Source organism: Euwallacea fornicatus, chromosome 5, assembly GCF_040115645.1.
Source record: "Euwallacea fornicatus isolate EFF26 chromosome 5, ASM4011564v1, whole genome shotgun sequence".
NCBI classification, from domain to species: Eukaryota; Metazoa; Arthropoda; class Insecta; order Coleoptera; family Curculionidae; genus Euwallacea; species Euwallacea fornicatus.
Window position 1 is genome coordinate 2,986,051 of NC_089545.1, and position 17,787 is coordinate 3,003,837.

General features: G+C 37.2%; 1 protein-coding gene across 1 annotated transcript; it reads right to left on the minus strand.

Moving 5' to 3' along the window:
- Window positions 1–744: 744 nt before the first annotated feature.
- Window positions 745–12,757, minus strand: elB (elbow B). Its single transcript, XM_066282433.1, has 2 exons — window positions 12,406–12,757; window positions 745–4,285 (listed from the first exon to the last, which is right to left on the minus strand). The coding sequence occupies exons 1-2, from the start codon at window positions 12,463–12,465 to the stop codon at window positions 3,098–3,100; spliced, it is 1,248 nt and encodes a 415-aa protein (XP_066138530.1). The 5' UTR covers window positions 12,466–12,757; the 3' UTR covers window positions 745–3,097.
- Window positions 12,758–17,787: the final 5,030 nt, after the last annotated feature.

Genomic DNA, 17,787 nt, shown 5'->3' on the forward strand with positions numbered 1-17,787 from the left:
TTATTATGTGTTTAAAGCAAAATTCACAAAGCGTTAATTTGCTTAGGCAATGCGAAGCGCCATTAGTTTCAATCCATCTTACAGTTTTTATAACCATTGTAAAGTTATAGAAAAAGACTTCGGTACCTTTTATGCATTGAATGCTATGAAAATTCGTAATTTAAAAAACATTGGATACGTTGTTAAAGTGCCTGGGATACCTTGTTAAAGTGCCTGAACAAATAAGGTCAGGCACTTTAACAAGACTCATCCTTTCTCTCGTCCTTTTAAGAGTGCTTTTTAACATAGATTTTCAAATGAAACGAAAAGGGAAATTGGAATTGAGTTTCACTAATTTTAATAGATATTCAAGCTCACCATTCGAATTCGAACACTCACCATACGCACACAATTACTTCAATTTCACTGACCAAGCTCTCATCCAGTTTGGTAGAGCTCTGTGATTCTCGAATTTGTATTACACCGTGTTCTGATAATACATTATTTCAGTTCACAATATTTATCAATTTTGGACTTTATTTTCGTCCACCACTATGAGGTGGTTTATGAAAGAATCTGTCTGAATTGGTTCCCCCAAGCAAAATTGAAATAAATTTTAATTTTGAAATTTTAAAATTCACTAAAGAGACTGATTCTATGTATTTTCTAGCGTATTGTGAAATATAATAACCTTAAAGATGAAACCGATGTAGAAACCGCTCGTGGCATACTATTTTGATAGATAAGCAAAGAAAACCATTAAAGTGTTCGTAACAATAAAAATATATTTTTTTTAGTTGCAGATAATGGTTAAGTAGGTATACATTCATGATATGGTAAGACAAACATTGTGTCATAAACACTTAAATAAAAAAAAGTTTAATTACCTACGGTACATACATACGTTCGAAATAATAAACTGACCATTTAAAAAGAGTTTCACATAATGTATATCACACTTTATTATATAATATTAAAACCATTTACATATTACCATTCAACCCGTATTCCGACATCAAATAATTTTTTAATACAAAATCCTCAGGTTGTTAAATGGCATTCAACATTAAAAACTCGCATATTTAAATAATTAATGCTAAACGAATGTAACAAAAAATGAAAAGCAACGAAGAACAATGAGATCTATACATAGTATGTATTGGGAAATATCTTTTGAGACATCCCTGCACTTTCTAGACCAGAAACAACGATTAAACAAAATGGTTGTTTATAAAAATTAAAAGTGAGAGGAAATTTGGAGAATCTTTATTTATTTTTAAAAAAATTGTAAAAAGTAGAGCAATACATATTTACGTACAATATTGGCCTTAGATGTGACCAATAAATCTCGACATGCACAACCAATATTTGGATATTTACACGACACATTATATACAAAGTTTTTCACATGATTTAATGAAACTTATCATTGGACTTTATTGAGGAAGCAGATAACGAGGTACATTAAAGCATGAGTAACCTTGAAAATTTCAAACTTAGGGATAAATAACTTATTTACATCACTACTATTTTATACAAAATGATAGCCTTAAAAAAACCCCCGCACATCAAAAATAGTCAATAAGTGCAAAATGCACATGTTCGAAAAATTTCATATTAGACTAGCAACCATTTATTAAGTCTAACATGTCCCATGAGGATCTTCTAGAGGACTTCATCAATATTAGAGATGTTACTCGCGAATACTTCCAAATGAATGTTTGAAAAATTTGTAAACATTTTTATTGAAATTGCCTTAGCTACCAAAATCGCCGGCCACAACAAAATTTTCGAACTTTCTGGAGGTTCTGTGGAATTTACTATAAACCTTTGGGTTCACTCACTGCTAAAATGTGTCGCTAGACACACCAAGCTCAACATACATACAGGCTCTCCTTATTGCGATGTGTATTATTCAGTACGTAATCCGATGCCTATATCCCAAAATTGTGTGATATATGTTTCAGTCCTTTACGCACATTCAGCAATTAGTTAAACTTCAAATTGAAAAATACATAGTATAGTGATATGCCTACTAGGTTTATGCATTGCATGATTGCATGCAAAGATTCGCTGACCCGAGTGTGTCTAACAGTGGTGAGGTCTTCACCGCCCTAGTTTGCTGACGCCAGACAAAAGACTTCAAATTTTCGTTTGGCGCCTTCTGGTCAATTCCAGGTAACGTGTAGCACATCAAACTTGGCAGGTAATTTCTAATTATGTAGTTCGTATGGCACGAAATCGCCTTTACGAATTAGCTTCATAAGTAATTTTTTCTAATTTTATTAAGAAGTCATACATCCTGGCAAATTAAACTTTTCTTTGGTCATAATTAACGAAATATTGCACGTGAGACGACATGGCAGCCTTGTAAAAAATGTGGCAACTTGGTAACGGTTCTCAAGAGACAACTTTCATTTTATTCAATTGACCTGATACGACCCCATAATTTTGACCGTTCGTTCACGTTCACCGAGATTGCAGCTGCACATTTAAGAACACCCTGTATATTCGGACAAACTTTTTTTCACTTTCCAGTGATATTTTGAAGAAATCTCTTCGACTCTAATGAGATGTCGAATTCCTAACGAGATTAATGTTTTACAAAGAGTTTTTACCTTTTATTATATTGTTTTTCACTCAAAACGGTCAAAATATCAGAAAAGTTAATGTTCGTCAATCCAAATTATTTGATTTTTAAAAAATTGACTCTCCATCCAAGATACGTGGTTTAATGATTTTTTTTAATGTTTTATAAGGCAATCCTTGTTGAATTTCGTGTCAAAATTGTAGAGTTCTTAATTAATATTGCAAGAGTGAGTCACGAAAAAAAGTATAAAGCTCCTCAAAATAAACGGGTAAAAGTTGCCTTTCATAGAGCCCAATTAAAGCTTCTAATGGAAATGAAGTGGATACAGAAAAATCCATAATAAGTCAATTCTTGATTCTGCCCGTTCAACAGTTTTCAAGACAGCCACAGACAAAAAGGTAACATTCGCGAATGTAACATCTCTAATCAAGATATTAGTCGACCCAGCCTTACCACAAAATATACATAAGACATAAGAATTATGTCTATAACAACACAGCTCAATATTTTGGCATTTTCCTAAAAATCCTAAGGATGCATCCCTGGACTAGAACCCAGCCGTGGCCCATACAAGGAATAAGGGCTTAAATAAGGAGGTAGGGCAGGATGTCCCAGCGGAAACCCACTCAAATGTGGAGGCAATAACGACGGTTTGCTATAAGGATGGTACCTGGCTGTAGCCAATGGTGATAGAGGCGGAGTCGGATAGGTTCTATGCAATAAAGGATGAGTGGGAGGCAGTCCTGGAGGGGTCAGCAATGACAAGTTTCCACTGCTCACTTCATTGGTGGCACTAGTATGAGTCCGTAAATGAGCCAACAATTCTTCCGAGCTCGAAAATCTTTTACCGCAATATGTGGCGTCTCCTGAGATCCAGTTGCAAATATACGGCAGCTGACTGGCAGCCGCTAGAGCAGCAAGCTGCGCGTGAGCATAAGCTGCAGCTACAGGACTATAATTAGCAGCAGAAGTAGGTACTTTTGCGTGATCGCATTGGGTGCACCCAGCTGGGCATGGAGGTTTTAAGTGTGAGCTGACGCTGCACCCGGTGCAGTATGGATCGCGGCAAACTGATAACGAATCTTGAGCTTTCATTCTTCCATAAGAAAAGTACGGACTTAGAGCACTTGTTCGTGACATAAAACTTGAAGTCATTAGATCCATGGGTAACCCTGGAGGGAAGCCTGGATAACTCGTCGTGCTTAAGAAGGCAGAATTCGAGGAAGGTACAACGCCAGGCTTAAAAGTTCCCAATGGTAAGTCTTTGATGGCCGGATCCGAGGAACTGGTGAGAATGTTGGGAGTAAACGCAGTCTTGCTGCTAGAAGTAGGACTCTCACTTCCCTCAGATGCTTTCTCGGGGCTCCTGGATGTTCTCTGACTGTCCTCCCCTGGTGATTTCCTCTCAGCCGGACTGTCCCTGGCCGAAGTGGCACTTTGATTACTTCCACATCTCCCATTTATGTTTTTAACTGAACTTGGGGTTTTCACACGACTGCTTGAGTTGCACAAGCGCTCCTCAGGAGTGCGACTTTTCTCCCTGGGGCTCTCCAATTGTCTCTTCCCGGAGGTGACGCCCTGCTTTAGATCCACAGGCTTCTCTTTGCTCTTAGATTTATCGGAGCTGCTTTGGAGCAGCTTCGCATTGGGACTATCTGCTCCGATCTGCGAGCACGTCTGAGCAAGTAAGGCCAGAGGACTCTTCTTTGCGTCAAGCTGTAAATAAATAAGAATCGTTTAGTTGTTTGCCATCAAGGCGCGAAAGATAAGACGGAGTTTTAAAACCCTCCGAGAGATATCTGGTCGAAAGGAGGCTTTCAATTCACATAGGATTGATCAAATTTAACACGCTTATTTCAGGCGAAAGGGCGCATTCCCAACTATTTTGTAATCTCTACACCTTGCTTGTTGTGTTGTTAAGTTTTGTTGGTTTTTTTAATGTTTGAAAACGAACTAAAAAAAAATAATAATAGAAGAAAGAGAGTAAGAAAGAGAATAATATGGGTTGCACGTCCATTGGGTGTAGTTGCAGTACACGTTGACACTTTTCGAACACAAAACTCGTTCAACAACACCTCGTTCCGTAACGAGTCACCTACTAAACTTATGACGTAAATAGCTATTTAAAAGATACTTTCCCGGCTTTGACTGACATCAACCTTAAAACTTATGAAACATTATTATTGTTCCATGACTATTATTCATTCTTCGCATGCAAAACACGGCGCTTTTTCAGTCAATTAACGCCATTATAAATATCATAAATCTATGTCGGATTTCGCCTAATTCTCCTAGTGTACATATATCATGCAAAGTTGGCATGCATTTCTTTGGTTATTTATCAAATGGAATTACGTAAGCTATGGATATTGGTTAATAAGGTGAAATGTTGCGAAAAGTGTCGCCGTCGAGACTGCTGCTGATGGTGATTTATTGGCCTGCTATGGGTTTACTAAGGGTTACATGTAATCTTCTAATTGGTAGGAGATTCAGGCAAAAGCTCAGTTTTATTTGAGGTGCAGAGCAGGAATCATACACCGAGTGTAAATCTGATGTTAATCTTGAGAAATAAGCAAGATTCATAAATATGTCAATTGATAGGATATTGGCTAACCTTGTCATATATTGAATTAAAATCGATATACGAATTAATAATAGGAATTCGATTTAAGTCTGATCCAACAGAAGTCTGGACTGGGAAGATTACGTCAGGTTCAAAATACCAATTTGAAGAGCGAAAACTACGAACAATAAATATACTACACAGAATTTTACGTATTTTGCTCTGGAACTTATTGGAATAAAAAAGTAATAAAATGGGAAGCATGCGATCCGAAGCATCATATATACTTCTCTGCAGGAAATAAGTAAGGAAACCGCTCGTAAAAATGGTCGGAGCTGCTAGTTTTTCGTCCTTTCCTAGAAGTTGAACCTCATGGAAGCTTCTGCCGATTGCAATAAAGCGGAGTGATTCAAAAAACGTATTTCCAGCGAAGTCATAGGAAAATTTTAAAATTAGCCCCAAAATTTATTTTAAAAAAATCGATTCCTCCGGGCCGCGTGTGCTAGCCGGATGCTGCACATTTTCGACGAAAAAAGGATGCGCCACTGTTTTTTCGGAAAAATTATTTTTGCATTCTCCGCTTTGTTCCGAAGAGACAGCTTTTTAGCATCACACTGGGTATTCAGGCAAACCCTGGACATAGGGGTTTAACGTGGAAAATCGGTTTTTATTTTTTTGCCCCTGGACGTAACCAATTGAAAAACTTTTACCTGGAAGCCATGGTATTCAAGACCGGTCACAATTCCGAAATTTCTTCAAGTTTCTCATTAGAACCGTTTTAGTTCAAAACGGCTGTAATTTGAAGCCCGCCAAATTTGAATGTCCCGCGTAACCGTTCGAGGCCACGATTGGTCAGGGCCAGGATCAGAGTTAAAGAAACAGTGTCGCCAACAACATAAGCGAAAAAATCTCGTGTGAAATGATTTTTTCTTTTTTTTATATTACTTTTTAATTCAACGTAACAAAGACAAAGTGAAAACAAATATATTTAGCGACTGCCTACATAGTAAAGTTCAACCAAGCAAGTGAACCAAAACAAAAAAACTTTCTTTGCAAAAACATTTACAGCGATTGCTCGAAGAGACCACCGACCAACGTAACTACCAATCGTGACCTCGAACCATCTCGCGGGACATTCAAATTTTTGAAATGTGGAGGCGTCATAAGCCGAAAGGGCTCTAATTCGAAGATTGAAAAATTTGCGGAATGATGGCCGGTCTTGGGAACTATGACTTCCATGTAAGTTGTTCAATTGGATGATCCGCACAGGTACAAAAAATAAAAACCGTTTTCTCGTGTTGATCTCCTAGTTTGCCTGGATACTTTGTAACCGTTGGATATTTGGGTCATGAGTGAAGAGACCGGTAAGTGCCGACTTCTAGCCTTATTTTCTGAAAAGGAAAAACCTCATCCAACTTCAAAATCACCTTGTATATTCTTTTTTTTTTACTATATTTTGTCCTGGTTCGTTCGTTAAATGGTTATAAAGTTTAAATTGATTGATCGTAAAATGGTATGCGCATGAATTGGTCACTTTTGAGTGGTGCGGTCGGATTGGCTTTTGCAAAATTTATCCGTGCAATACGGTTACTAGAATTCATTATTGAAAAAATATATAATTTTGACTAGACTTCAACCACAATCTCAGGCATTCACCAACAATCTTCCATAATCACCCGCTATACGAATGTTTTATCAACACCCTACATCAAGTAGATACAACATAATCTAGCTGTGATCATAAAAGAGTCAGCCGATTGGATTTTATTGAAGCCTCTGCTGGAGTCGAGAAGTATACTCCGATTGATTCCCAGTCCATTTATATCAAGCCAGGAAGCCATCAATAATAAATTGCGTTAGCCGTCGGTTCCAAGAAAGCTGTATATAAAATAATAATTCTTTTCAATTGGCTTTTAGTTTGGTAAATGATAAATTATAGGTTAGGTCGTTAGCGGACGCCATTAATCAACGTCGCGAGGTAATTTCAAACAAAGGAAACATGTCGGCAGCACATTATCTATCCTGGTCGTGGTCGATAATGAAAAGCTCCCCGGCATTAATAAAAAAATGAAACGATTGTGACTCATCCAGATCAGTGGCGGACGCTAATGACACCGCCTAAGGGGGCCAAAACGGATGGTGTAATTATGGGTGTTTTGTTTGATGGGAGGCGAGTTTTTCGGAAAACTACATCGTGCAGATTTATGTGGGATAATTATGCTGAAATTGGTCTATCGGATCTGAGTCAACATCTCGGTCGGCATCTAGGTAGGTAGGTAGGTAGGTAGGTAGTTAAGACTATACTGGCGAATTCTAGAAGTTAAAAAATTAGGCAAAAAAAAGTGTGATATCCCTTCGTACATCGTCAACATTGGTAGAGATTTATAAGTGAGATTGTTCATAGTTTGCCATAAATGAAAATCCAATAGGGGAAAATCTGATGAGCGTGCAGGCCAACGTGTGCCTCCATCAATTGAAATGACTCTACCGGGAAATATTTCAGACGAATGATAAGTCACTTTACCACCGTTGTGACCGAGCATCATTTTGCTGTAACTAAAAGTTATACCCATCTGCGGTCAAATGGTTTTCGTAAATATATGGTCCAATGATCGTATCGTTAAGTAAACCAACTCGACACTTAGCTCTAAACCTACTTGCGGTTGACGTCCTTGGTGTTCTTGTGGATTTTCGGTACACCAGACATGTTCATTATGACGATTGAACATGCTTGAGTTGGTAAACTTGCACTCATCCGTGAATATCGAATTGGAAAGAAAATGTGAATTTTGCCCCAACAGTGCCATGATATTACTGCAAAATATTTCTTCCTTTCAGTATTTCCTGAATGCGAGACTTGACTAATATGAATTTGAAATGAGCGATATTTACGTTTTTCCAAGAGTATTTACACTGGCTGATGAGATACTTTTCTTCTGCCATTAGCCATGTTGAAATAAAATGATTCAACAACATTCGAGTTAAAGTTATTCAATGTACTGGGTGGCCCAACTAAAAGGTCGCATCCCCATTTATGGCTCGCTTGGAAGATTTAGAAAAAATCGTCATTTTAGATTTTTTGAAGGAGGCATCTTTTTGGCATCTTCTGACTAAAGTTTTTAACGAAATAGAAAAAACATATTCTATCACATGTGCTATACGTACATCTCTTCAACCGTTTAAATTCTGATTTGCGTTTATAGTTAAAATGTTATTGTATTATTAAAAGGTCGGGACGTTGAAAGTATCGTTGATTACACCCATCATCACGAACTTTGTTGCTGGGTTTTCCTAGTCTGATTCTCATTTTTCTCGCCTACGTAATTATAGAGAAAATAGTTTTGATTTAAAAAGTTTGGTTTTATGGAATGTGGAACGAAATTAAATACCGATCTTACAGATAAACTGCTCACAAAAATTTGATAATATTTTCCCGCATTTTTTCAGCGATCGGGGACGCCTTGACCAATTTCCATCGAGAAAAAAGAATCTGAAAGTCCGTCTCTTAAGCAATCATTTACGATTTTGGAAAAAAAAATTCTCAATACCCTAGGTAAGTAAGTTTTTTTTTTAATTTTTGTTCTGGAAGAAAAAGTGCTGAGGGTTTTATTTAATAGAATTTCGATTTATAAAGAATCAAAATAACTACGTCCTTAGAACATAAAACTTAATGGCATTTAGGAAATTTTAACTGGACCTAAGTTGAGTTGCATCATCATCATCATTATCATCATCATCATCATCATCATCATCATCATTTCAAAAATTATGCACCTGTAGGCAATACACAGAGTGAAATAACGTTAATAAACAAATCAGGACAGAAAATCCTTAAGTGCATAACTGAACATCGTCGTCAATTAAATACGGTTCAACATCCAACGTAAGTGTAAGAAAAGCGTAACTCTAAACTGATTAAAACGTGTGATATCCTTAATACTGCTTGGCAGGCGATTGAAATGTTTCATGCAATTGTAATAAGATCCACTTTCGTAAAGAGCTTGCCGATATTTGGGTAGAATATAATTCGTTACCCCTGTCGACCGCAGATTTGTTGGAGCATGACATTCAAATATAATCTTGTTCCAAAAGAAAAATAATACACATTCTTGGATATATATCGCATGCACAGTGAATAATGCAAATCTCTTTAAAATCTCCTCAACATGATCCTCTAGATCTTTATCCCACCGTAGTTCTAAGGGTCCGCTTACGACCAACAAAAGTTCTGTTAAATTCAGCATATTGGCCATAGAACCAGAAATGCGGCTCAAAATTTGCACGGTAGATCATTTTTCTTCCCTTATTACAAGAGAGGCTACATAATGCCTCAACGAAAACGCTTTGTTAAGTACCACCCCCCAAAAACCTGATCAACCGACTTACGTGAATTACACTATTATGAAGACTTATAGCTGATGATATATCTAACGCTGTTCCATTTGTTTGAAAAATTTGCATATTAACTTTGTGGTTATTTACTAACAGTCTTTTTGTGGTAACCCACAAGTTTGCTTTTTGATCGATGTCCCTTGCATCTCTTAAGATGGACGATACTATTGTGAACAACAGGAGGTTCAGTCCCCAGCAATTCGCGGAAAAAATGTCCTCCTATAAATCAAAATCAATGGATCCAAGTCTTTTTTTTTCATTCACTAGGAGAATCATAAATAGGGGTACAACGTTTTCGTTGGGTCATCCTGTACAAATTTACGATAACGAACGCTATTTTGAACTATATATTGGCGTGATGTTCAAAAACAGGAAGTAATGCAACTTCTATTTATTAAAACTAACAATGCCATAAAAGAACTGACCAATAGCAGTAGCAAAATTAACTGTCAGGTTGAGTGACAGGTCAACGATCTATAGCTGGTGTTGAGCGCGCTATCTTGTGGTCGAAAATGGCGACCGTCATCGTTACTTTAAATGATGCGTGACTTTAATTCAAGCGTTAACCCGAGGGGGTAATTTAAAATTGCATCTTCGAGCACACCACACATTTATCGTTAAATTGGGAATATTTCAGACTTATGGGGAACAACAATAGTTTGAATAGACGTGGAAATTTGAATACATTATTTGTAGATTGTTTTCGATCTCGTTTACACTCTTAGTCATCATTGAAAAGAGACATTCCAGCAATTTGTTACAAATGCTCATTCATACCAATCTCGGAGGTACAATCGCTTTTTCGTTGATCTTACATTTCATCAATATTTCCAGCACAAATTTCGTAGGTTAAATCAGAGATCTGCAGAACTTCTAATTATTCCTGGAAAAATTATTTCTCATCGTTTAAATATCTCCAAGACTAGCGTAGCGTGTTGGAATTCTCCTTATTTCAGTTATTGTGAAAGTCTTAGTGGATTATGATAACTCATGTTAGGTGTCGTATTAGCGCTATTCTTCATGAAAAAGCAGTTTCGTCACATCTGTGCTCCATTTGCAGAGCAAACAACTCTTCAATATCATCTGAAATATCATTCAGTGGGGTTAAGTTACCGATCAATTGATAAATTGAGATCATTTAGGTATTTCCTAAATTTCCGTTTGCAACTTCTTCGATTAACTACATTGTGGGGAGAAATGATTTACGTTGGCCTTCTTAGTAACTTAGGTTAATGGAGAATCAAGTGAAAAAGTACCTTTCTTCAAGAGTAGTTTCAGGGTTTTAGTTGATTAAAAGAACTAGAAGAACACATGTGGAGAACCACTTATCAAAATCTTATCTCTCTCATTTTATTTTTGTTGTCATTTTTATTCGCACCTCTAACATAATGTATACGAAAATAACACAAATTCAAACTCTTATTCAAAGGTAATGTTAGAAGCTCATTTTCAACTTCGCTGGAAAAATCATTATTATTTGAATGTTTTCAAGAACTTTGAAATGTATCATTTTCAATCTCTAAAATCAACTAAGATCAATAATAACACACTTACAAAATAATCATTTGTATACGTGAGAGGTTGTTGAGCAGCTCAAAGGACGCTGTCTTGGAATTTTCATTTAAAGGAGTAGTTTATTAACTTTTTCATGGTTTCATTATTATTCTTCAAATATTGAGAATGAGTCTCACAGTGTTACTCGCAACTGCAAGATTTTACTAAGTGCTTTGCTTAAACCGACGCAAATTTATTATTCAATTTAGTTCCAGTGGAAGTGCCATCCGAGGACTCATCTGAAGTTCTATACACGTAAATACAGGTTAGTTTGGGATATATTGCTAATGGCATAATAGGCATGAATTTAACGATTAGACCTGTATGCAGAATTTAAATATGTATTAGGCGGCTACATGGAATACCTACTGGGAGGTACAGGGAATAGAATTCAAGTGCCAAGTATCTCTGGGTTTATTTAATATGTATTTACTCGGGTACATGCCCGTGGTTATTTGTTTGAGTTTTGGAGCGAGGTTGTAAAATTAAAAAGTTCGCATATTTTGATAATATTCTGAAAAATTTGCTGCGAAATTAAACGAACGTGAGCCCAGCTTGCTGATTTTAAATCCAAAGGAGGTATTTTTTGCGTATTTGGAAAGGACAATAATTTTATTTTTCAATAAATTATTACGTCCGATGTTCAGATTCGAAATTGGGAAAATCAGATTTGCATCGTATTTGTAAAGCAAATGCAGCAGCATCACAATTGATTTGTTCTTTCATTGTTGGAAAAAATGAACTTTCAACGGCACAAAACCGGTTGTAAAGTGTCACTTTCAACGCCTCTGCTGTTAGGTTACGCTTTTACTGCCTAGGCAGCGAAGGAAAAATAAAATTCGAAATACATGTAAGCATATATAAAAATCGAATGAAAACAGATTTTAGTCGGTAAATCAGAGAAAAAAAATATGTGTTTTATTTGGCCAAAAAGGCAAAAAGCAAAAAACACATTTGGAAAGCGGTACAAATTACAATAAATGATATACTATAACGCTAATCAACGATATTTTTGACTTTGCGGCCAGGTATATTTAATGCGACATTTTTGATTTTTCGAAAAATCCCGCACCTTGCAGTTCGAATCTGAACGTTGAAATACGGTAAATGGTTAATGTACATCAAAACTCAAACACATATTAAATAGAACCAAGTACAGAGATGTCGCATATACTTGTGTTGCAATCCCTGGTATCCGGACAAGACTTAAAATATATTAATTTCCAAAAAAACTTCGTTTTTAAGTACTACTTTCTGTGGAGCAGGTATGCAAATTCACACTTTTGCACGCTTATATCAGTGCTTTTCCTTCTTCTCAGATACCTACTGTGGTGGGCAAGGGCGTCAAATACTCCGGTCTCAAATACTGATTACTGGAAGTCAACATCTTCCAAACCGAATCCTTAAACTAATCCTTAGTAAATTATCCCATTCGGGCAGTTATCCGAATGAACGACGCAATCGGCACAATCACAACCACCGCAAAACCATAAATCAAACATCGGCGAATCGGACTATAACCACAACGAACTCGCACAAAAACCGCAATAATTGTTTCCCACCATACGAATCTTCTCGATTTAATCTCCGCCAGCCATGACATACCAACACAACAACATCAAGAGACAACTGACTGCCGTGCGCTCTTCGCTTGCCCGCCGCAGACGGCCGCGCTTCACAACATGCGACACTGTGCCGGTGACGTCACCACGTCGGTTACCCCCTCCAACTTGTTAGTTTGACACTCTTCGCGACCGGCTTGATCCTGGAAGGTGTTGCGGCGACGTGTTTTGTTTTGATAGTCGATGACAGGTCTTGTCTGGTTTGATGGACGTGTTAGACCCTTTTTGAGTGGCTTTTGTAAGGGCGCTGCTAAGGGGAAATTGAGCCTTTACGTTTGTTTTATATAGGCGAGGAGAGGCATCTATGAAGGGGAAGAAGCTATCGGGGAATTTAGCTGCCGATGGAGGCGCTGTGAGACGTAAACAGGCCGATGAAAGCGAGCGGCCAATCACGATCTCGAATGATATTCCATGCCAAATTTAATTTGTTAGAATTACTATGTTTGCATTTCGCCTAACATAGCTCGCATTGATTTTTAGAGTCGCCAAATCGGGGATTTTCGCTGGCGAAGAGCGCACTGCGATTCGTAAAAAACCGGAGCAAACGAGCAAAAACCGCAAACTCAAATGAGATTTTATGTCTAACTTATTGTCGGAGTAACTCATTTTCTTGTATTTGTATTTTTTGCCCACCAGAGGTCGCATTCGTTTTAGTAGATTCTACGCTGCGTTTGAGGCTCCTGGACGCAAACGGACATTAGGCGAGAGTGTTGGCAGGTAACGTAATGGTTTCAAGTTGATTTAAAAGAGATTTAAGTGTACGAAACGGTTTAGCAGTATTAGATGATGCTTGTACTGAACCTTATGAAATCCGCAATTGTTTGCTTCCAAGTTAGGTTCGCATCACCTAATCCACGTCATTCAGCAACGATCTCAACAGTTGCACAACTGTTGATTTTACTCAACCCGACCATTATTCATTGTTCATTGGTTGATTCATTTGAAGATTTCAATTCCTACTCGGTTTTTTATTTTTTTTTGCGTTTTTCGCAGCATCATTATTGGTGACGAATATTCCCATTAGTATAACAAAAAACGCGGCTAACATCTGTTGTTAGTCCGTTCGTTAAAGGCATCGCTGATGTGATACATCAAGAGATGTCGCCACAGACCTAATGAAGACGAATGTTGCAAGGAAGGGGACATGCCTTTGGGGTTGTCAACGCACCTTAATAATAACGTAATCGATGGGGCTTAATCGAGTATTGGACTGAATATTATTATTACTCACTCAATTCTATTAGTTTTAACTCTTAATTAAGACGTAAAAGTAAATGGACTTATATTATGCGGATCAGTAGCATGTCACAACATAAACCCGTATTCCACGGCGGACTGTTTAAGCATGGAAATAAGGTGTGCAATAATCATGTTTCCACAGGTAATTTACCAGTAATTATATGGTAATTAGCGGACCGTATGTGGGAAAGAGTGTTAAAATAGTGATATTATTGCCACTTAACAACTCGCAGCTAAAACGTTTTAGTTTAAACAATATATCGAACTGATTTACATGGTAATGTGAAAACCAACGAGATAATATAATAGAGTATGTTTTGATGTTTCAGCATTTAAAAAAATCGTATGGAAAGTTTTTCCGAAACCGAATCAAAGATTATGAATCCGAACCAATCCAAATCCACTCGCATTTTTCGAATCAACATTTTCGATTTTTCCAATATTTTAAACAGAAAAAATCTCACTTTTAATTTTCATTGAGTTTTCCATTAAGGACCCCTACTTGCTCAGACGTTGGTCAGTTTCAAATCACTATTCAAGCCCCTGGACGTTTCGTTAGAGAGCTAATAGTTTTGCAGTTTTATCCACAAGATATTGTAAAGAATGCAAGTAGATGTTTTACCTATGTACATATGAATATAAAAATTGGTAAAATTTTGAATTTTTAGTGTTCAGCAGAAATAGATAAAATGAGTATGAACTGATTAATAAAATTCCAAAATGAAAACTTGCAAGCAAATATGTTTGCGGTCATTTCTCCACAAAATTTCCGTTTTTTTTTCGATATAATTGAAAAATCACTATACTTCAACAAACTTCCACATAGTGATGAGCAAACAGGCCGGCTAAGACAAGATGCTCTTGGTCTTAGTCCAGCATAGGAAACCTTAGTTGTCATTAGGTATCACATTCAATTTGAAGTCACAGGGCACCCCGAACTACCACATCTTTGATTCGTTGAATTTTAAAAATCGGAAGACGATTACGCAACTTCAGCCGCTTTTCATGCAGCTCTCGGTTTAAATAGAAAAATCCCACATGGAGATTGTAAAACAAGAAAAAATCTTGTTACATCGTCTGCAATAAACCCTCGATCTGGAATTCGCAGCTCATCAAATACCCGATCCATCTGGCCTGCGGGCCACAGGACACGATCTCTCCCGAATCGCTCCCCCGGGGCCCTCGTAATCGGTCCCGCACACTTTCCAGACATTTAACCTGACGACCGTTGTGGTCCTTCGGGATTAATCACTTCTGGAAACCCCGAAAACAGTGCGAAAGCCGGATTAGAAAAGATGCCAAGCTCAAGAGTTTTCGCCACTTTCCGACGGTTAGGGATTTCGGAACTGAAATCTATGGTCTTGACGCCACATTACAATAAGCGTGCTGTTTCCTGATGATTAAAGCAAATAATTTTACCTTACAATGGGCTTTCACCGACACAAATCTCGCGTCAGAATGGATTTATTTGACACTGATGATTGTCAAGTTAAACGGAATTAATAACCTTTTCAGAGAGCCCTGCGGGGCACCATGGCAGAAATAATATTTCGCTGGAACACATTCGCCTATAAATCATTAAAGCTTTTTTTGCAGAATTTGGGTTTATGTTGATGCGGAGCCAAGCACTGACAACGTCCACCGGACATTGCCTAATATTTTTGGTGCCGTTAAGAATGTTACCATAAATTTTAAAGCCATTTAGGGCCCTCGACAAAGCAAACCATAAATCATTGGACTATCGACTCTATAGACCAGGACTAATGGCGTTTTATTCACGGATTAGTTTCGCTTGAGGGAGCGGCTAAAGGACGACATGTATGGAGTGCGGACATTCCGGCGCGTAACGAACATCTGCTCCTACTTTCAGGATTGTCTTTCTTATTAATATATATGAACCGTATAGTTTTTATTTAGATGTTTAATAATTTTGACCACGAAATGTCAAAACTGTCGGTTCCGTTCTTTTAAAAAGCACCCATCCATCTTCGTAAGCCACTATGGCACGTCAAAACAGGCCTGTCACCCGACTATCCGTTTAACGATCCCACATGCTATTTCCAGCTTAGTTCAATTGACATTATACGTTTTATTTTCAGAAATAGACGGGCCGTGTTTCATGCTGTCAAGGATGTACTTTCCCGAGCACTTGAACGACGCAAGAGGTATTTAGCGTGCTATTTATGGAACCTTTTTGATTTTTCAAAGCTAAAAAGGCGCTTTAGCGGCTTATTAAGGGGCTCTGTGTAATTATTGCAACGTCCGCGCGACAAAAACAACATCACTTTATTTACAAAAGAACTGACGCAAACACTATCGCTAGAATCACACTTGGAATGAAAACTCTATGGTAAAAAACTAGCGAGATATATTAGCTAGCAGAGGTATTTATACAAAACTGTCCGCAGCTTTGGAACTACTTGCAAATCAGCTATCGCAACATAAAGGGTTTCATTGCTCACAATTAAAGCTTACACAATATACACCAGAGAAAGGATGATGATTATTATGGGCAATCCGATATTAAAATCAGGAGCTATGACTATCTTACCATAAGCGACCACGAAAAGGTCCAAATGACATTTGCAAATTTCTGGAATTTTTACTATTTCGTACATTGAGAATTTTTTTCACATCTAAAAATTGAATTTTTTAAAAATTGTTTTTTGTTGAACCAACTTTACTAGAACAAAAACAAATTTCACCTAACAACTGCTTCTCTAATAGCATAATTTGCATTCTACCATTACGGCAAGTGTGTTTATTTTATTCCATAAAACTTCTTTACTATTGTAATAAGGTAATTTTTGAAAAATACAGTCTTAGTCGCCTAAACTTGAAATATTTCCAAGCTGGGTGCAGAAAACGCTTTCTACATCTAGTATTCAATTTTTCCTGCTCTAGAGAGGAACCTTACTGATATAAAAAGGAATTTTGGTTTTCATGTGTGGTTATAGCTTGGTTTTGAGACTTTGCCTAGAATCAGATAAACGACACCCCAAAATAAATCGTTATTTAGCTTCAGTTAAGTATTTATGAATTTTTTATGGATTTAGAAGTATAAGATCGAATTTCAAGGGTTTACTCAGTACAACAATAGAAGACATTTCAGATAAAAAGCCATGTCCGGAAATGTCTCCCTAAAGCGCTACGGTTTTACGTTGCTTTAAGCCAGCTATGTGCAAAAATTAGTTTTTATAGCCTTTTAGTACACGTTATTTTAATTTATTTCTATGTAAGAAAGCTATAGTAATGATCCAAACTTGTCGTACTTGAACTTAAAGGCACATGTTTAAACGTACATGGTTTGAGGGGATTTGAGTAAAAATTTAATAGTCGTTTTGAATGATTTCAAGTGCCGCAGTTATTCGTGCAGTCAGGTTCTGCTTTGTTTCGAGTGGCGTTTCATAAACTAGAAACTTTACATGTCCCCACAGAAAGAAATCTGAAGGTGCTAGATCGAGTGATCTAGGGGGCCACGGAACTGGATTACTTCTGACGATCCAATGTACTCGAAATTTAACAGGTGTATTCAAGCTTAAGGATGACACTCTGAACAATTACTGTAGGATGATTTGGTACAAACAAATTGAAATAAAACGAACTAAAACTCGACGAAACACATTTTTGCACATAACTGTTTCAAAGCATCTTATGGTCGTAGCACCTTAGGGAGGCATTTCCGGACATGGTTTCTTATACTTAAATGTCTTCTATGGTTGAACTGTATAATCTCTGGCAGTGTGATTTCATAGTTCTGAATCACGCCGTACAAGAAAGTAAATTTATGTACAATTAATACGTATAAGGGAGAGCTTATATCGTCTTATAGTAAAGAATGCTACCCA

What these genes read in the sequence shown, in the direction of transcription:
- elB (XM_066282433.1), bottom strand. Translation starts at nt 12,465, where the DNA reads ATGTTGACTTCCAGTAATCAGTATTTGAGACCGGAGTATTTGACGCCC. An exon ending in TGACGCCCTTGCCCACCACA is followed by an intron (nt 4,286 to 12,405) that starts GTAGGTATCTGA and finishes ATTTATTTACAG; the next exon opens with CTTGACGCAAAGAAGAGTCC.